The sequence below is a fragment of the Centruroides sculpturatus genome, unplaced genomic scaffold (genome assembly GCF_000671375.1).
Source record: "Centruroides sculpturatus isolate CEXI.00-Female unplaced genomic scaffold, Cexi_2.0 scaffold581, whole genome shotgun sequence".
NCBI classification, from domain to species: domain Eukaryota; kingdom Metazoa; phylum Arthropoda; class Arachnida; order Scorpiones; family Buthidae; genus Centruroides; species Centruroides sculpturatus.
Genome location: NW_019384797.1, coordinates 33,925 through 55,828, shown reverse-complemented (window position 1 = coordinate 55,828; position 21,904 = coordinate 33,925). Strand labels below are relative to the sequence as shown.

Genomic DNA, 21,904 nt, shown 5'->3' with positions numbered 1-21,904 from the left:
ATTAAAATAAGGTATATAGGAAACTTTAGGGATATATAAGGTATATCCCTAAAGTTTCCATATCTGGTCTCGGATTTCATATAACTCCATTCTCGAGATTAAGACATACGGACGAACGACAGTGGGAATTTATGAGTCTACAATGACAAAATTTGGAAATAAATGTTGCATTAATTTATTAAGATGTTTGATATATATCTCCAAATCACGGTCGGAAATTTTTTCATTTTCTTTTAGTACTCGCAAGTTTGAAAAATATTTAAAATCGGATCGTGCCAGTGAAGATTTAAATAGCTCCACTTTTACTTGAAAGGTCATTTTTTCTTGCAAACGCTTTTGCACTATATTAATGATTTTCGATATATTACGATATTTTCTCTGTAAAGGACAAAATATCTACATTTAGGTATAAAATACTTAGCGTGACAACCCTACTAGAGTGTAACTGCAACGTATGTCTGTGTATAATGAACTACCAGCGTTCATAACATGTTTGCAACACTAGTACAGTTGCCAGATGCGTGAAAACAGAGTAACACATGCTTAAAGCGGCGTAGGCTAAGGCAAAAACTCAAGTTATAACTAGGGTAGTCAGTAATGTCCGTATTTCGAATTTTTATTGGAATATTCTATTTTTTTCCTAGACAATTTAATTGATCATCTTTGGTATTAATCGACCCCTGGAGAACTCTTATCGACCACTTTGGGGACCCCTAACCTAGACCAACCGCACCATTCACGAATTTAAACTACGTTATGTTTCGCTCCGAGGGACATGCTTCTTCTAATGAGTTTCCTTATATGCTGAATTCAAAGCTTTCTAATCACATATAACGTTTTTAAGTAGATTCACACTTTAGATGAAAACTGTAAAGTGATTTATGATAATAGAAATACAAAAATCACTAATGCAATTTTGTTTTCAATAAGCACAAGAAATAAAATCACTTATTATAGAACTGCCTGGACACGCACAAAACACAGGAACACTTGTTTGTAAGCTAGTCCTGTCGATGAGTTTCTAAAGGAGCTCTGGGGATGATCAGGATGGTTCGCGAAAGAATTGAACTCAGCGTAGAGGAGAGGGGAGGGATGGAAGAAATACACAATACATTTTTCAAGTGAAAGGTTTCAAATATAAATGCATTAAAATAATATTTAGACGGTGCTTCAAGGAATTTAGAGGATTAGCCTAGTGCCCTTAGTCCATTCTCGGCATGCCACTGCTAGAAAAGATTATTTTATTGGACATAACTGTTTTAATAAAGGCGGATAACACAAAACGAGACATGCGTTTAGAAGTAGGAATGAATAATCACGGTAATTATACATTTAGACGCAAATTTAAAATTTTATATCGTTCTTTAAGATTAACGTTAAATATTTTCTATAATTAAATCAATAACGACGAATGGCGACACAACACGTAATTAGGTTCAATTAGAGTATTTTTTTCGATGAATTCCGAAAGATTATATATATATATTGATATTTAATATATTTTATCTACATAAATAATTTAATTAATATTAGTTTCATAACAATAATCAATAACGGCTTATCTTGTTAACCTCGAGTTTTATCGATCGGTGACGTAAGGGGGAGAAAACAAAATGGCGGCCACTACGGCAAACTGTAGTCCTCTGTTGATGCGATTACTTTCGGCATCTGTTGCGGTTGCTAACAGAGCTGGCAAGATAATTAGGGATATTATGAGTCGTGGAGACTTGGGTATCGTAGAAAAGGGTGTTAACGATCTCCAGACGGAAGCCGATCGCTCCGTACAGAGATGCATCGTAACTTCCCTCTCGAGACAATTTCCAAAAGTATCGATTATTGGTGAAGAGGTGTTGGATCCTCAAGAAACACTTGATGAAGAATGGGTCGTCAGCACCCTGGATAAAGACGTATTAACTATTAAATGTCCCCAAGATCTACAGGCTGTGAAGGAAGAGGATGTAGTTGTCTGGGTTGATCCTCTGGATGGAACATCAGAGTACACTCAAGGACTGCTAGACCACGTGACAATCCTCATAGGAGTAGCAGTTAATGGAAAGGCAGTGGGCGGAGTCATTCACCAACCATATTACAACTACCAGATCGAAAAGGATCCCACCAAACTGGGTCGCACCATGTGGGGAGTGTTGGGAGTCGGTGCCTTTGGAATCGAGCGCAAGGATCCTCCGGAGGGAAACGTCATCACCACCACCCGGTCTCATTCTAACGCGGCCATTAATTCCTGTCTGGAAGCACTCAAACCGGACAATATCCTCAGAGTGGGGGGAGCGGGACACAAGGTGATTCTTCTCATCGAAGGAAAGGCTCACGCTTACGTCTTTCCCAGTCCGGGATGCAAGAAGTGGGACACTTGCGCTCCGGAAGCCCTGCTGCACGCCATCGGCGGAAAGCTGACAGACGTCCACGGCAACCCTTTCGAGTATCACGGTAAAGTCGAGCATGTCAACTCGGGAGGCGTCTTGGCCACCTGCAGTGCCGGTATCCACGAATGGTATCGCTCCCGCATCCCTGAGGATGTAAGAAATTCTCTATCTCCTTAAAACAGAGTTTTTTACATTTAAATAATGCTGGTTTCCAAAATCAAAGCATAAGGAATGATAATTTTGGGTTATAATCTTTACAATACTGATAAAGTTTTATACAGTATATTAAACGCATTAATATAATAATTCCAATTGTAATCTTTACATTCCTCTTACACTTGATACCTGAATATTTGATTTTTATATCGCCATATCTCGTATTAGCTACATTACGATGCTTGATCAAATTTAATACGTGGCATTTTATAACTTTCAACCAGGCAGTCAGCAAAAAACTTGCCCAGTGATGGCACGAGACCGACTATCACCCTGCAATGCTTCACATAAGACACTTAAATCCACAGTAAATGCCAAAGATTTAAGGAATGATGTTCAAAACTCCTCGCCGGCATTGCCAAGTCGGATTCTTCTGGGTACATTTTCATTTATCGGGCAATTGGAAACAACGCATTGTTTTAATTTTGGAAATCACAATTTTGTATTCAAATGTTTGTAATTGTAAATTTTGTAAAATAATCATTACCAAAATTTTCTTTTGTAAATAACGAATTATTCTAATACGTATTTTTATACGTACAAACAAAATTAATTGCGTATGTTGCAAATTTATTAAAGGCCCGTGAACACAGTCTAAAAGAAACAATTTCACCTTAGAGATAAATTTTTTGTGTATTTTTTTTAATAATTGTCATGTAGAAAAAAAAACAAAGTAGGAACTTACGCATGTTTTTATACGCAAATTTTATATTAGAGACGATTGTTTATAAACTAACCGACTACTAAAAAACTATTTTGTAAATGCCATGTCGATATTTAATGACTGATGATGAATATGTTGTACTTTATAGGTGTACGTCAAGTTGAACCCGGGGAGGTTCGTTCCCTACTTTTTTAGGTATTGAGCCAATTACCATTCGAAGATGTTTGAATTTAGATATTAATTATTAGTGTATTGTTATACATAATGTAAACGATGACGATATGATATTTTTGTATAAAATATTCAGTAGGATCAGAAATCTGTATTTTTTAATATTAAAAATGTTAATAAAAGTGTAAAAATGAGTTTTCTTCTAAATTTTAAATTGATCGCATACAGTACTGTACGTCTTTGTTCTTATGATTTCATTTGTTGCAGAAAAACTGGCATATTAAGGTTAACATAAAAATTAAATGTTGGGTGTTAACAAAAATACATGTTGTACTTGTTTATTGCAGATGAATTCTCTAGATGCACCTGTCAAGTGGCATGGTCGACGAGGCACATGTTATGGAGTGCCTAGTCTCGAGTTACGAGTAGCAACATGAATGTTATCACATGATGCTACTTGTAGATCTTGTCAAGTAAAACTCATAAACTACATGCATCTGAAATTTGATACTAGGTTCTGACAATGGCAACGTGAAGATATATTATAATATAACGTTTCAAATAGTAGCTGTTCAGTTCGAGATGATTGAACAAAAGTAGAACTTGAGAGGAGTTTGGCAACACCATAAATCTATGATGCAATAGGTGTGGCCAACCCTTGCCAAATTCTATTTGGGGTTTTCTAGCTGTAGTAATGGGTATTACTACAGCTAGAGCAGCGGTTCTTAACCTGTGGTGTGAGAGAAATTTCAAAAATTAAAAAAAATAAACAAACAAGGCGACCATGTTCTCCACAAACTGTGGTACCCAGCAACACGGCACCCCCACTTCTATACTCTCTACTCCACAGTCTCTCAGCACATAGCTCTTATCAGCAGTTAATGTAATCACATTGTCACGTGCAGTACAGAAACTAGTTGAGACATGTTTGCATTCCTTGAATACAGCACTTTTGCACATCAAAACAAAAGCCAGAAATTGCTGAAATGCATCTGATGACTTGTGTGTGGCTCTTTCAAAAAAAGAGCCTCGTTTTAATAGAATTATTATGAATAAACAACAACCACCTAGCCATTAAAATTTAAATATTGATTTTTATGTTATATAGTAATATATTGTAAATAAACACGACATTTGTTTACGCAATAAATGTTTTTTCTTAAAAAAAAATATACACACATTTTTTAAGGGGGTGCAAGAGCTTATTTTCAGATTCAAGGGGGTGCTGACCACTAAAAAGGTTAAGAACTGCTGAGCTAGAATAATAGATAGATGGCAAACACAGTATAGTGTGTTCTTACACACTATACTGTGTACTGTACACAATAACATTAACTACATTTGTATTAGTGTTACAAATTTTTCCAAGGATGAAAAAATTCACACAATCTATATTAAAAGATATTTAATTATCATTCAATATCAACATATATTAAATTTTATGGCAATATTATACATAATAAAGATATTTCTTAAAAAAAAAAAAAAAGGCTAATGCAATATTTTTAACAGACATTAACACAAAATATATTGTTGACTACTGTTAGAAATAAACAAAATTTATAAAAAAGGCACTAGATTATAACTTTAACGCCCTAAACACTTATGCCCGAGTTGCAAACAATAATGGCACTTTCATAAATTTCGAAGCCTTGCTTGGCTTCAAAGAGAAACAAATGAAGCAAAATAGATTCTGAATATAATAGTCTGAAGATGATTAACAATTATCTATCACAGAAATGATTTTTTTTAACAAAATGTCAATAAAAACATTTCAAATAATTACATTACAATAATTTTTCTCTAAGATTTTCCGTAAAAATCTCTCATTTTGACCGAATGAACCGCACCAGTTTATATTTTACATACACTTTCTGAAGAAAACAATGTGATATTAAGAAAAAAAAAGACACTTAATTACCATGAAGTGATGCAAATAACTGATGTTCAGACTGATTAACATGCGGAAAAGTGCGCGAGTAAAAAAAAATGTGCTGTGACAAAAATTATCTCAAAACTGAATATGAAAAGGGTAGACAATCAATTTGCACCTGTGAAATGATAACGACGTGAAATCTTTCTATAAACAATGAAAACATAACAATCTAAAAATAATATATCTTCAGATATTTAAATCTGAACTGAATAATGTAAGTATATATAGTGGCAAATAAATATATTAATAAAATCTGATATATTTTAGTAAGCACCTTATGAATATTTTGATTATGTTTTTTACATTGTTCATGTACAAAAATGAATAATTACAAGTTCCAACGATAATGTTATTAACTGTCTTTTGCATTTCTCACAGGCGAATGCTGCCTGCTAGAGTTCGGAGAGTGAAGAGGAGTCGTAACCAGAAAATTTGCACTGACCACTATGGGAAATGGACAGTCTTTGTCGAGATTCAATACTTTCACTTCCTAAATTTATAAAAATTTTAAATTTTAGTTAATTAATGAAAGTTTAAAAGGAGATTATGCAAAAAATAAATCTTTACTTCATTTTTGGCAAGAGTCAAAGTTTTCAAATTGGTTGTAGCCGTGTAAGTGGCATGGCCTTGTTTATCCAGAGAATAAATCGTTAAACGGTACATCAGATGACGCCTGCATGGCTGGATAGAAGGAATATACCGTTCGGAATCGTTCCTCTGGTTACGACGAAATCGTACACACCTGTAGAAGTAAGTGTTAAAAAGAAGAAAAACTGGAAAATGAAACAATTTAAACATACCTCATGTGATATGTTACCACCAAATCTAGTCCGAAATTAAATCCTGTCCATCTCCAGATATGCTGTGGCATCATAAAGAAATGTATTTAAGTTTTTTTATGATTAGACACAAATCATTATTAGTAAATAAATCTAAGAGGAGACATAATTAAACTTTATTCATGTATACCTGTCCATCCGAAATTAATTTTCTGGCACACCTCAGACACTGTGAATCAAATTCTTCCTGAGCTATTTGTTTGGGTCTGAAATTAAAAACATTTTTTTTAATCAATTTATAACTATTTATTTGGATACTTTGACATTTACGATTCAAAACACAAATTGATTTGAAGTTAGGTTTCATGTACTGTACATGAAGCACATTTATATAGATTAAAACTTTCTGTACACAAAAATCTTGTAAAAAATTTAATGTGGAATTATTATTTATCTTTTATCTAAAACAAACTTGTACTACTTATTTTTATTATAATAACTTCCATTTGAAAACTATTTGGTCCAAGCAAGCTGGATGCTCACTATGCACTTACAGGCCTACAACCGAGTATATAAATTGGTATGACAGCCTCTGTAAATTTGTGAACTACAGTATAATAGAATGTACAGACATCAAGGCTAATGTCAGATAAACATCAAAACAGAGAGGTGCTACTTTTTGATTCATAGATGTGAAAATTCATGGTCATGAAGTTGGTTGTCAGACGAGCACTATATTCTATGGTGTGCATTATTAATCATTTTTATTTCAGATGTCAAAATGGATCTTATAGATTGTGATGCACTGCTGTTTTATTACGTACATACGTATTTAAAAACAAAAAAACAGGTGTAGGTAATTGCTCATTTTGTTGTAGAGCTATAGGCTACTTCCTGTTTAAATATCTACATTGCAGTAGTTTGGTATCTGCACTGCAGTATTTTCAGTTTTTGCTGTTTTTGGCATCGTCGCTCTTGTTTTTGTGATTTTGCATTAGTTAGTTCTAGATGGACAGTTCTTCTGGTTCTGGGGCTGTAGGATTGGGTCAACACATCTCGACAGTATGCATAAAATTACGGGAGCTTCTGGACATAATTTTGGCCAACTGTCCAGAAGGCAACAGCACTCTTATACACAAGAAACATAGATCTAAACTTTGTGAAGCTGCCAACCGTAATTTTGGTTTAGCTAATGAAATTATCTTTCTCTCTAGCCACTCTGATAGTGATGTTGATACGTTGAATAAACTAATTTGTAACACATTTGTAATTTGTAACAGAAATCTCTTTCAGACACTGTTAGTAAATTGGAAAAGGAGTTTCTGAGTGAGTTGACTCTATGATGACAAGAAAATAAATAAACTGATTGACACTACAAAAAACGCTTCTAGTCAAATTAGTCTGTCAACCCCTTCTTATGCAAGTATCACTAGGGCTGCCATGACATTTGGCAAACAATTTACAAACAGCTACAGGACATCAGTTTATGAGCAACTACAGTATGCATTCTTTTAATTGCATGGCACATCATGATCCACAGAACCTGGTGTGCTGAAGGCATTTCAGCACACCAGCCATCGGTATTGACGAGTCCCATTACAGCCTAGAAACTAATAGTTGATGAGTGTATATATCTGGCAAGCTCCAGGAACATGTTATAATTCTGCCCACATCATTGAATGTCATCAGTCTGAAGGCAGAGAAGCCTTTATTTGGGTTGGTATCATGTTAAGGTCACGTATGTCACTGCATGTATTCAAATGTGGTACTGTAACGGGCCAGATTTATAGGTATGTCATCCTGTAGCAGTATATGCAACATTTTAGAGATGCATTTGATCCTGGGTTCATTTTAATGGATGATAATGCTCACCCTCACAGATCTGGCTTGGTTTAGGAATGCCTGGAAATTGATATAAGGTGTCTGGACTGGTCACCTTATTCAACAGACTTAAACCTCATAGAATATAATGGTATGCCCCTGGACACAGCATTGTAACACAGACTACTGCAGAGCTCCAAAGAATACTTGTGCAAGAGTGGGATTCATTATCCCAGAAACTGCTGGACAGCATTATAAACAGTATGCCAAACTGCTGTGTAGTATGTATTGCTGTTTTTGGCAATCATACACACTACAGTCGAACCCCCTATAACACTGTTGATTTTTCCATTTTATATGAATTCCATGTTGTACGAGTCACTTAGATTTTACAAATACGTGAGCTGTTCACAGCCTGGCACACGTATTTGTAAAATCTAAGTGACTTGTACAACATCGTACAAAATTCATATAAAATGGAAAAATCAACAGTGTTATAGGAGGGTCAACTGTATTAAGCTTCAGACCATGGTATCACATCACAGCACAAGCAGTATCATATGGGACAGCTCATGTCCATTTCATTTTTTCCTTTTTCCAATGGATTGAGTGAATCCAAACTTCTTTTCTCGCTGAAGTTTGTCTTCCTGTCATATGTTTATAAGATAGGAAGACAAAGTTTGTCACCTTCTTGAAATGTGTTTCTCACAGCTGAATGAGCTATAACCACCCCATACAGCAAATTCCTTAATATACAAATGTTGCTTGAAGAATCCCATAGCCACATTGATAATAGTTTAGAATGAAATGTGATTTTAAGCATATGAACATTGTTTTTCAGCTAATTATGTGTATCATTAATTTTATTTACATTAATTAGAAGAAATTAAATTTTAAATATATATACAAACCCCCTGTCAACACCTTGATCCACACGCAACATGGTATACCACTGAGTTTTAAAAACAGGAAGAAACCAACCTACAGAAATATTTTTATGAATTTATTAAGTAAAAAATCATTAACATCCCTAAAAAATAAATAATTTACTTTTAGGCACAATTTGATCACTGTCCAGCAATTCTACATCAAGATGATGATTCACCAAATGCTGAGATCTTAAGGCACGAAATGCAGGTAAATAAGGTTCACCACTTTCTGTCTCTAAGAAACTTTTTCCCCTTTCTTTTGTAAATAGTAATTTTGATGAAGCTGTAAGCAAAGTATTAAAAATTATTAAATAAAAATAAATAAATACTATATAAAATTTTTGAGAATTTCATATAAAGTGTCTCTCAGAATAAATATACAATTTAAAACTTAAATGCCAAATTTTTCAAATATTAATGAAATTTTATATTAATTATATATACATTAAATATCAATGTTAAAGAAGTAATAAATAAGTTATAATAATGGAGTAAACATATGTGAATTTTAAGTTTTAAAAATTACATCATCAAGATGTTGTCCATCTTGGTAACAGCACTCCTTCAATCTATCCTTCATATTCCCTGTGACCCTCTGAATAGTTTTCCAGGATACTGTTTATTTTGCCTCTAATTTTTTGTTTTAATTGAATATTGTTTAGTAGTCTATGTAAACTTTGCTCTTAAGATAACCCCAGAAAAAATAATCAGTAAGGATAAGGTCAGGTAATCTTGGAGGCCAGGGTATGTCATCAAACTCTGTACACAGAGAAAATTCTCAAATAGTACTCATTGAGACTCTAAGCTGTATGTTGTTGCTCTCTCTTGCTGAAACCAGATATTCACATTATGGGCAGAATACAGATGAAACTTTAGTTTGAAAAATTTTTTATTATTTCATAGTTCTTGTATTGTTGACAGTGACCTCGACCAGCCTCAAATAAATATGGACCAATAATTTCTGTCATAGACATCATACACAATTCTAAAGTGACTTTAGAATGTCAAGTTCGATCCAATGTCATACACAATTCTAAAGTGACTTTAGAATTGTGTATGACATTGGATCGAACTTGACATTAGATCAAACTTGGCAAGCGTTTTTGTGTCTGGGGGACCACTTGAAACATGTCATACGCTTCATAGCAACATCACCGTAAGCCGTGTTGAGCATAGCAAATGTTTTGGTCGCAAATTTTCCAGGTTTAACACAAAATTTCACAGCAAGTTGTTGCTCCATCAGGTCATTCATTCTGAAATCCGACAAATGAAAAAAAATCACACTTCACTAAAAACCACGTAGCTAATCAACAAATAAAGATATCTGTAATCAGGAAACAGTTTTATCACCAGACGATCTGTACAAACCTAGCGACATCAAGCAGATTCCCCTGAAACCAACTGGAGCCGCGCAATTCAAACAGTCCATGTATTTTTGAACAGACTTCGTAGAAACATTCCTGCCAAACTTTAAAATTTTTGGCCCATGAGATCCTGATATATAAAGTAAAATACATAACTTACATATAGAATTCTGTTCTGTGTTTTTGGAATTGAGAAATGCAAAATTCTCAATAAGTCAAATTTTGCCTGATTATGATACCTCTTTTCACCATGTGGACATTAGGTGGGCCTTTATAATCATAATCATAATCATAACAGTGTCAATGAAAGATTCTTGGATTCTTTTGATGATATCGATATGATCCTGGTTTCCCAGAGTAATAATAGACAAGTAATTCTCAACCTTTTTTTCGTCATGGTACACTTTTAACTAAAAATTTGGCTGCACATACGGTTACTTCAGTAAGTACCACAGGAGAAATGGTGATGTCATAACTGATTCTTAAATGCAGTTGGTTATTTAGGTAACATTTCCTAAACACCTTGGTAACTACCGGCAATTACCAGTAACACCAGTTACAATTTTCAAACGTGCCCTAAGAAGGTAGAACCGATTGAACTATTTGTCTGACATTGCTTACGTATGGGTATTCGCAGTGGCGGCACACTTCAAAAATCTCGCAGCACACTGAAGTTCCACAGCACAGTGGTTGAGAATCACTGTAATAGACCATGTCTGCCATCTGACTATTGCGAAAAAAACACTGTCTTGCCATATATAAAACAAAGTAATCAAAAATAATGAAGAAAGTTTAATTTTCAATCTTTAACAAAACAGTTTTTTAAGTTAAAATTAGCAAAAAATTAAAATTTTTTTCTGTTATAACAGTTACATAATCTTTTAGATTAAATTCTCATTTAAAGTACATCTTTCCTAAATCTATCATAATTATGAAAATTGATCAACTAGTTACTGAAAAATCTGTCTTTAAACTTTGATAAAATTATATTGCATAATGTGTGTGAAATGTAATAAAGACACAGATGTTTGAAGTTTTTTGCTTAAGACTATTCATAAGAAAAATGTGTAATTATAAGACAAATAATCAACATACTATTCGATGTTTCATGGACACATTTATGAGCTTCAAGAAGAAATGCTTTCATATTTCCATCCCAAGAAGGATTTTCATGAACAAAGATCCACTGTAATAAAAATAATTTTTTTAAAATAGTTTCAACAGAATCAAATTGTTTTATTAGAGAATTACTTACAGTCTTCAAAAGAATATAAATAGAGAATTCAGTTTGCATGACAATTAGTTCTGGGGAAGAAATTAACTTCGTCATGAGCTCAGTACTGAAAAAGTTGTTCTTAATTAATAATCGAACAAATTTTATTTGGTTTATAAACAATAATTCAAAGATAAAATTCATTAAGTGGACACAATGAGTTAGTCCAACAAGTTAAAAAGTTTATATATATATTACTAGAGAATAATAAAACTTTTAGAGTATTCAGAAAATGTTAAAAGTTTTGTGATGTGATTCCTTGTTCATTTATTGAACAATAATGACTAAATATGTACTTAGACACACTCTAATATCAATAAATTTCATAAAGTATAACTATGTTCTATATTTTAATAATTTTATCTGATTCACAAATTTTTAGTCAAAAAATGAATGAATACATATTTTGTAACTTCATTACTAATGTTCTGAATAATAAAATATATTTGCTTTTTGTTACATATGATTGAGGAATCACATATCAAATTTCTGTAATATATTTTCTCAATACCACATATACAGTGTCCAAAAAGTTCTGTGCAGTGAGAAATGCTGTAATAATGTTAAAGTTATGTGTATGGCATTGCATACAAAACCTGTACGTTGTATGTTCTGTGTATCCACTTTCTCCAGGATGCAGTGAAAGATAGGTGTATGAGAACAATCTGCACATACTGGAGGAGCTGGAAATGGCAATTACACAACACATTAAACACATCACAGCACAGTAACTTTTCAAACATCTTGTATAATCTAACATTTATATTCTATTTTACAGTTATATATCATCAGAACTCTTATCTGAAATTGCTTTGAAACATAAAAAATACATTTAAAAATTTGATATACTTTTCAGATGTGCAAATTTATTACTTTTTTCATGCATATTAAAATTATTTTGCAATGGGAGAATTCATATTAAAAGAAAGTGCTGAATCATTAATTAATGCTTTTTAAAAATAGAATTTTATGATCATACAATGAACATTTCACACAGTATATATATAGTTTGGATATTGATTTAAATATTTATTATGATTTTCAGAAAATATATTGTTTATAAAAAAAATTTAAAATATCATTAATTAATTTTAGAAAATAAAACATTTGTTGAATTTGTTGATTATTTCACTCTAAAGTTCAGTCTTTTCTGCAGGTCAGATAAGAGAGATCAGCATGATTATATTCTTTAATCGTTATGATAATTATGCAAATTGTACTTGATTTGTCGCAACTGTGGAGCAGATTCTTGAATTTTTATCATGAGATTCCTTAAGAGCCACTCAAAGGATTTTTCAGCTACCTTTTTTAAACCATATTGTTCAGCAGCTTCATAATACAGTAACACAGTCTGTAAACTAAGAAAATCACTATTANTTATTAGCAATAAACAACAACCACCTAGCCATTAAAATTTAAATATTGATTTTTATGTTATATAGTAATATATTGTAAATAAACACGACATTTGTTTACGCAATAAATGTTTTTTCTTAAAAAAAAATATACACACATTTTTTAAGGGGGTGCAAGAGCTTATTTTCAGATTCAAGGGGGTGCTGACCACTAAAAAGGTTAAGAACTGCTGAGCTAGAATAATAGATAGATGGCAAACACAGTATAGTGTGTTCTTACACACTATACTGTGTACTGTACACAATAACATTAACTACATTTGTATTAGTGTTACAAATTTTTCCAAGGATGAAAAAATTCACACAATCTATATTAAAAGATATTTAATTATCATTCAATATCAACATATATTAAATTTTATGGCAATATTATACATAATAAAGATATTTCTTAAAAAAAAAAAAAAAGGCTAATGCAATATTTTTAACAGACATTAACACAAAATATATTGTTGACTACTGTTAGAAATAAACAAAATTTAAAAAAAAGGCACTAGATTATAATTTTAATGTCCTAAACACCTACACCAGAGTTGCAAACAATAATGGCACTTTCATAAATTTCGAAGCCTTGCTTGGCTTCAAAGAGAAACAAATGAAGCAAAATAGATTCTGAATATAATAGTCTGAAGATGATTAACAATTATCTATCACAGAAATGATTTTTTTTAACAAAATGTCAATAAAAACATTTCAAATAATTACATTACAATAATTTTTCTCTAAGATTTTCCGTAAAAATCTCTCATTTTGACCGAATGAACCGCACCAGTTTATATTTTACATACACTTTCTGAAGAAAACAATGTGATATTAAGAAAAAAAAAGACACTTAATTACCATGAAGTGATGCAAATAACTGATGTTCAGACTGATTAACATGCGGAAAAGTGCGCGAGTAAAAAAAAATGTGCTGTGACAAAAATTATCTCAAAACTGAATATGAAAAGGGTAGACAATCAATTTGCACCTGTGAAATGATAACGACGTGAAATCTTTCTATAAACAATGAAAACATAACAATCTAAAAATAATATATCTTCAGATATTTAAATCTGAACTGAATAATGTAAGTATATATAGTGGCAAATAAATATATTAATAAAATCTGATATATTTTAGTAAGCACCTTATGAATATTTTGATTATGTTTTTTACATTGTTCATGTACAAAAATGAATAATTACAAGTTCCAACGATAATGTTATTAACTGTCTTTTGCATTTCTCACAGGCGAATGCTGCCTGCTAGAGTTCGGAGAGTGAAGAGGAGTCGTAACCAGAAAATTTGCACTGACCACTATGGGAAATGGACAGTCTTTGTCGAGATTCAATACTTTCACTTCCTAAATTTATAAAAATTTTAAATTTTAGTTAATTAATGAAAGTTTAAAAGGAGATTATGCAAAAAATAAATCTTTACTTCATTTTTGGCAAGAGTCAAAGTTTTCAAATTGGTTGTAGCCGTGTAAGTGGCATGGCCTTGTTTATCCAGAGAATAAATCGTTAAACGGTACATCAGATGACGCCTGCATGGCTGGATAGAAGGAATATACCGTTCGGAATCGTTCCTCTGGTTACGACGAAATCGTACACACCTGTAGAAGTAAGTGTTAAAAAGAAGAAAAACTGGAAAATGAAACAATTTAAACATACCTCATGTGATACGTTACCACCAAATCTAGTCCGAAATTAAATCCTGTCCATCTCCAGATATGCTGTGGCATCATAAAGAAATGTATTTAAGTTTTTTTATGATTAGACACAAATCATTATTAGTAAATAAATCTAAGAGGAGACATAATTAAACTTTATTCATGTATACCTGTCCATCCGAAATTAATTTTCTGGCACACCTCAGACACTGTGAATCAAATTCTTCCTGAGCTATTTGTTTGGGTCTGAAATTAAAAACATTTTTTTTAATCAATTTATAACTATTTATTTGGATACTTTGACATTTACGATTCAAAACACAAATTGATTTGAAGTTAGGTTTCATGTACTGTACATGAAGCACATTTATATAGATTAAAACTTTCTGTACACAAAAATCTTGTAAAAAATTTAATGTGGAATTATTATTTATCTTTTATCTAAAACAAACTTGTACTACTTATTTTTATTATAACAACTTCCATTTGAAAACTATTTGGTCCAAGCAAGCTGGATGCTCACTATGCACTTACAGGCCTACAACTGAGTATATAAATTGGTATGACAGCCTCTGTAAATTTGTGAACTACAGTATAATAGAATGTACAGACATCAAGGCTAATGTCAGATAAACATCAAAACAGAGAGGTGCTACTTTTTGATTCATAGATGTGAAAATTCATGGTCATGAAGTTGGTTGTCAGACGAGCACTATATTCTATGGTGTGCATTATTAATCATTTTTATTTCAGATGTCAAAATGGATCTTATAGATTGTGATGCACTGCTGTTTTATTACGTACATACATATTTAAAAACAAAAAAACAGGTGTAGGTAATTGCTCATTTTGTTGTAGAGCTATAGGCTACTTCCTGTTTAAATATCTACATTGCAGTAGTTTGGTATCTGCACTGCAGTATTTTCAGTTTTTGCTGTTTTTGGCATCGTCGCTCTTGTTTTTGTGATTTTGCATTAGTTAGTTCTAGATGGACAGTTCTTCTGGTTCTGGGGCTGTAGGATTGGGTCAACACATCTCGACAGTATGCATAAAATTACGGGAGCTTCTGGACATAATTTTGGCCAACTGTCCAGAAGGCAACAGCACTCTTATACACAAGAAACATAGATCTAAACTTTGTGAAGCTGCCAACCGTAATTTTGGTTTAGCTAATGAAATTATCTTTCTCTCTAGCCACTCTGATAGTGATGTTGATACGTTGAATAAACTAATTTGTAACACATTTGTAATTTGTAACAGAAATCTCTTTCAGACACTGTTAGTAAATTGGAAAAGGAGTTTCTGAGTGAGTTGACTCTATGATGACAAGAAAATAAATAAACTGATTGACACTACAAAAAACGCTTCTAGTCAAATTAGTCTGTCAACCCCTTCTTATGCAAGTATCACTAGGGCTGCCATGACATTTGGCAAACAATTTACAAACAGCTACAGGACATCAGTTTATGAGCAACTACAGTATGCATTCTTTTAATTGCATGGCACATCATGATCCACAGAACCTGGTGTGCTGAAGGCATTTCAGCACACCAGCCATCGGTATTGACGAGTCCCATTACAGCCTAGAAACTAATAGTTGATGAGTGTATATATCTGGCAAGCTCCAGGAACATGTTATAATTCTGCCCACATCATTGAATGTCATCAGTCTGAAGGCAGAGAAGCCTTTATTTGGGTTGGTATCATGTTAAGGTCACGTATGTCACTGCATGTATTCAAATGTGGTACTGTAACGGGCCAGATTTATAGGTATGTCATCCTGTAGCAGTATATGCAACATTTTAGAGATGCATTTGATCCTGGGTTCATTTTAATGGATGATAATGCTCACCCTCACAGATCTGGCTTGGTTTAGGAATGCCTGGAAATTGATATAAGGTGTCTGGACTGGTCACCTTATTCAACAGACTTAAACCTCATAGAATATAATGGTATGCCCCTGGACACAGCATTGTAACACAGACTACTGCAGAGCTCCAAAGAATACTTGTGCAAGAGTGGGATTCATTATCCCAGAAACTGCTGGACAGCATTATAAACAGTATGCCAAACTGCTGTGTAGTATGTATTGCTGTTTTTGGCAATCATACACACTACAGTCGAACCCCCTATAACACTGTTGATTTTTCCATTTTATATGAATTCCATGTTGTACGAGTCACTTAGATTTTACAAATACGTGAGCTGTTCACAGCCTGGCACACGTATTTGTAAAATCTAAGTGACTTGTACAACATCGTACAAAATTCATATAAAATGGAAAAATCAACAGTGTTATAGGAGGGTCAACTGTATTAAGCTTCAGACCATGGTATCACATCACAGCACAAGCAGTATCATATGGGACAGCTCATGTCCATTTCATTTTTTCCTTTTTCCAATGGATTGAGTGAATCCAAACTTCTTTTCTCGCTGAAGTTTGTCTTCCTGTCATATGTTTATAAGATAGGAAGACAAAGTTTGTCACCTTCTTGAAATGTGTTTCTCACAGCTGAATGAGCTATAACCACCCCATACAGCAAATTCCTTAATATACAAATGTTGCTTGAAGAATCCCATAGCCACATTGATAATAGTTTAGAATGAAATGTGATTTTAAGCATATGAACATTGTTTTTCAGCTAATTATGTGTATCATTAATTTTATTTACATTAATTAGAAGAAATTAAATTTTAAATATATATACAAACCCCCTGTCAACACCTTGATCCACACGCAACATGGTATACCACTGAGTTTTAAAAACAGGAAGAAACCAACCTACAGAAATATTTTTATGAATTTATTAAGTAAAAAATCATTAACATCCCTAAAAAATAAATAATTTACTTTTAGGCACAATTTGATCACTGTCCAGCAATTCTACATCAAGATGATGATTCACCAAATGCTGAGATCTTAAGGCACGAAATGCAGGTAAATAAGGTTCACCACTTTCTGTCTCTAAGAAACTTTTTCCCCTTTCTTTTGTAAATAGTAATTTTGATGAAGCTGTAAGCAAAGTATTAAAAATTATTAAATAAAAATAAATAAATACTATATAAAATTTTTGAGAATTTCATATAAAGTGTCTCTCAGAATAAATATACAATTTAAAACTTAAATGCCAAATTTTTCAAATATTAATGAAATTTTATATTAATTATATATACATTAAATATCAATGTTAAAGAAGTAATAAATAAGTTATAATAATGGAGTAAACATATGTGAATTTTAAGTTTTAAAAATTACATCATCAAGATGTTGTCCATCTTGGTAACAGCACTCCTTCAATCTATCCTTCATATTCCCTGTGACCCTCTGAATAGTTTTCCAGGATACTGTTTATTTTGCCTCTAATTTTTTGTTTTAATTGAATATTGTTTAGTAGTCTATGTAAACTTTGCTCTTAAGATAACCCCAGAAAAAATAATCAGTAAGGATAAGGTCAGGTAATCTTGGAGGCCAGGGTATGTCATCAAACTCTGTACACAGAGAAAATTCTCAAATAGTACTCATTGAGACTCTAAGCTGTATGTTGTTGCTCTCTCTTGCTGAAACCAGATATTCACATTATGGGCAGAATACAGATGAAACTTTAGTTTGAAAAATTTTTTATTATTTCATAGTTCTTGTATTGTTGACAGTGACCTCGACCAGCCTCAAATAAATATGGACCAATAATTTCTGTCATAGACATCATACACAATTCTAAAGTCACTTTAGAATTGTGTATGACATTGGATCGAACTTGACATTAGATCAAACTTGGCAAGCGTTTTTGTGTCTGGGGGACCACTTGAAACATGTCATACGCTTCATAGCAACATCACCGTAAGCCGTGTTGAGCATAGCAAATGTTTTGGTCGCAAATTTTCCAGGTTTAACACAAAATTTCACAGCAAGTTGTTGCTCCATCAGGTCATTCATTCTGAAATCCGACAAATGAAAAAAATCACACTTCACTAAAAACCACGTAGCTAATCAACAAATAAAGATATCTGTAATCAGGAAACAGTTTTATCACCAGACGATCTGTACAAACCTAGCGACATCAAGCAGATTCCCCTGAAACCAACTGGAGCCGCGCAATTCAAACAGTCCATGTATTTTTGAACAGACCTCGTAGAAACATTCCTGCCAAACTTTAAAATTTTTGGCCCATGAGATCCTGATATATAAAGTAAAATACATAACTTACATATAGAATTCTGTTCTGTGTTTTTGGAATTGAGAAATGCAAAATTCTCAATAAGTCAAATTTTGCCTGATTATGATACCTCTTTTCACCATGTGGACATTAGGTGGGCCTTTATAATCATAATCATAATCATAACAGTGTCAATGAAAGATTCTTGGATTCTTTTGATGATATCGATATGATCCTGGTTTCCCAGAGTAATAATAGACAAGTAATTCTCAACCTTTTTTTCGTCATGGTACACTTTTAACTAAAAATTTGGCTGCACATACGGTTACTTCAGTAAGTACCACAGGAGAAATGGTGATGTCATAACTGATTCTTAAATGCAGTTGGTTATTTAGGTAACATTTCCTAAACACCTTGGTAACTACCGGCAATTACCAGTAACACCAGTTACAATTTTCAAACGTGCCCTAAGAAGGTAGAACCGATTGAACTATTTGTCTGACATTGCTTACGTATGGGTATTCGCAGTGGCGGCACACTTCAAAAATCTCGCAGCACACTGAAGTTCCACAGCACAGTGGTTGAGAATCACTGTAATAGACCATGTCTGCCATCTGACTATTGCGAAAAAAACACTGTCTTGCCATATATAAAACAAAGTAATCAAAAATAATGAAGAAAGTTTAATTTTCAATCTTTAACAAAACAGTTTTTTAAGTTAAAATTAGCAAAAAATTAAAATTTTTTTCTGTTATAACAGTTACATAATCTTTTAGATTAAATTCTCATTTAAAGTACATCTTTCCTAAATCTATCATAATTATGAAAATTGATCAACTAGTTACTGAAAAATCTGTCTTTAAACTTTGATAAAATTATATTGCATAATGTGTGTGAAATGTAATAAAGACACAGATGTTTGAAGTTTTTTGCTTAAGACTATTCATAAGAAAAATGTGTAATTATAAGACAAATAATCAACATACTATTCGATGTTTCATGGACACATTTATGAGCTTCAAGAAGAAATGCTTTCATATTTCCATCCCAAGAAGGATTTTCATGAACAAAGATCCACTGTAATAAAAATAATTTTTTTAAAATAGTTTCAACAGAATCAAATTGTTTTATTAGAGAATTACTTACAGTCTTCAAAAGAATATAAATAGAGAATTCAGTTTGCATGACAATTAGTTCTGGGGAAGAAATTAACTTCGTCATGAGCTCAGTACTGAAAAAGTTGTTCTTAATTAATAATCGAACAAATTTTATTTGGTTTATAAACAATAATTCAAAGATAAAATTCATTAAGTGGACACAATGAGTTAGTCCAACAAGTTAAAAAGTTTATATATATATTACTAGAGAATAATAAAACTTTTAGAGTATTCAGAAAATGTTAAAAGTTTTGTGATGTGATTCCTTGTTCATTTATTGAACAATAATGACTAAATATGTACTTAGACACACTCTAATATCAATAAATTTCATAAAGTATAACTATGTTCTATATTTTAATAATTTTATCTGATTCACAAATTTTTAGTCAAAAAATGAATGAATACATATTTTGTAACTTCATTACTAATGTTCTGAATAATAAAATATATTTGCTTTTTGTTACATATGATTGAGGAATCACATATCAAATTTCTGTAATATATTTTCTCAATACCACATATACAGTGTCCAAAAAGTTCTGTGCAGTGAGAAATGCTGTAATAATGTTAAAGTTATGTGTATGGCATTGCATACAAAACCTGTACGTTGTATGTTCTGTGTATCCACTTTCTCCAGGATGCAGTGAAAGATAGGTGTATGAGAACAATCTGCACATACTGGAGGAGCTGGAAATGGCAATTACACAACACATTAAACACATCACAGCACAGTAACTTTTCAAACATCTTGTATAATCTAACATTTATATTCTATTTTACAGTTATATATCATCAGAACTCTTATCTGAAATTGCTTTGAAACATAAAAAATACATTTAAAAATTTGATATACTTTTCAGATGTGCAAATTTATTACTTTTTTCATGCATATTAAATTATTTTGCAATGGGAGAATTCATATTAAAAGAAAGTGCTGAATCATTAATTAATGCTTTTTAAAAATAGAATTTTATGATCACACAATGAACATTTCATACAGTATATATATATATATATATATAGTTTGGGTATTGATTTAAATATTTATTATGATTTTCAGAAAATATATTGTTTATAAAAAAAATTTAAAATATCATTAATTAATTTTAGAAAATAAAACATTTGTTGAATTTGTTGATTATTTCACTCTAAAGTTCAGTCTTTTCTGCAGGTCAGATAAGAGAGATCAGCATGATTATATTCTTTAATCGTTATGATAATTATGCAAATTGTACTTGATTTGTCGCAACTGTGGAGCAGATTCTTGAATTTTTATCATGAGATTCCTTAAGAGCCACTCAAAGGATTTTTCAGCTACCTTTTTTAAACCATATTGTTCAGCAGCTTCATAATACAGTAACACAGTCTGTAAACTAAGAAAATCACTATTAAAATCATTAATTTTTAAGAATTTTTAAAAATAATTTATTAAATATTAATATTTATCATTACTAAATAATAATTAATAATAGTTTAAAAATTAATAGTGCAGTACTCGACCAAATATCTAATGAACTTGAGACTGGAAGTGGTCCAGATTATTCAATTTTCTGAATGAAGGCTAAATATATACTTAAAATATAAAATAAACAATGGAAAGTACAGAATGAAACATTTTAACACACTTGTATGCCAGCAGTTACACTGGAACTGGCATCGTGTATTGAATATTTCACAGAAACCAAACCAAAATGGCTGCACAGCCAACTATAGATGTATTATAGCCCACCAAATTAAAAAATACATAGTTTTCTGATAATTCCAAATTTCTGGAAATCGGATATTTGGTCCGATACTGTAAATTAAAAAAATAAAATTATAAAACATTATAAATTATTATATAAAAACGATAGTCATTCATTTTTATTTCTAATAATTTGGAATAAATACAAAATAATTAATTTTAACACACATAAAATATACAGTGTAATTGAAAAGTTGCTTCACAGTAGATGTGAAAATGGAAGGAGCTTCCAGGAATGAAGTA

The 21,904-nt window shown here is 32.0% G+C and overlaps 3 protein-coding genes across 3 annotated transcripts in view; 1 reads left to right on the top strand and 2 right to left on the bottom strand.

The window, feature by feature from the left end:
- Positions 1-1,606: 1,606 nt before the first annotated feature.
- Positions 1,607-4,020, top strand: LOC111629426 (3'(2'),5'-bisphosphate nucleotidase 1-like). The gene is made up of 2 exons (XM_023373324.1): positions 1,607-2,534; positions 3,410-4,020. The coding sequence occupies exons 1-2, from the start codon at positions 1,614-1,616 to the stop codon at positions 3,461-3,463; spliced, it is 975 nt and encodes a 324-aa protein (XP_023229092.1). The 5' UTR covers positions 1,607-1,613; the 3' UTR covers positions 3,464-4,020.
- A 902-nt stretch (positions 4,021-4,922) lies between these two features.
- On the bottom strand, positions 4,923-12,902 carry LOC111629424 (germ cell-less protein-like 1). The gene is made up of 9 exons (XM_023373322.1): positions 12,755-12,902; positions 11,517-11,601; positions 11,357-11,447; positions 9,019-9,180; positions 8,880-8,949; positions 6,338-6,413; positions 6,169-6,230; positions 5,936-6,110; positions 4,923-5,858 (listed from the first exon to the last, which is right to left on the bottom strand). The coding sequence occupies exons 1-9, from the start codon at positions 12,796-12,798 to the stop codon at positions 5,721-5,723; spliced, it is 903 nt and encodes a 300-aa protein (XP_023229090.1). The 5' UTR covers positions 12,799-12,902; the 3' UTR covers positions 4,923-5,720.
- A 583-nt stretch (positions 12,903-13,485) lies between these two features.
- Positions 13,486-21,904, bottom strand: part of LOC111629412 (germ cell-less protein-like 1) — a 33,251-nt gene continuing 24,832 nt past the window's right edge. The window contains exons 6-14 of the mRNA XM_023373311.1: positions 21,153-21,290; positions 19,904-19,988; positions 19,744-19,834; positions 17,455-17,616; positions 17,316-17,385; positions 14,774-14,849; positions 14,605-14,666; positions 14,372-14,546; positions 13,486-14,294 (exon numbers count right to left, since the gene is read on the bottom strand). Coding sequence (XP_023229079.1) covers positions 14,157-14,294; positions 14,372-14,546; positions 14,605-14,666; positions 14,774-14,849; positions 17,316-17,385; positions 17,455-17,616; positions 19,744-19,834; positions 19,904-19,988; positions 21,153-21,290 — 997 coding nt within the window. The 3' untranslated portion in view covers positions 13,486-14,156. The remainder of the gene's footprint in view (positions 14,295-14,371; positions 14,547-14,604; positions 14,667-14,773; positions 14,850-17,315; positions 17,386-17,454; positions 17,617-19,743; positions 19,835-19,903; positions 19,989-21,152; positions 21,291-21,904) is intronic.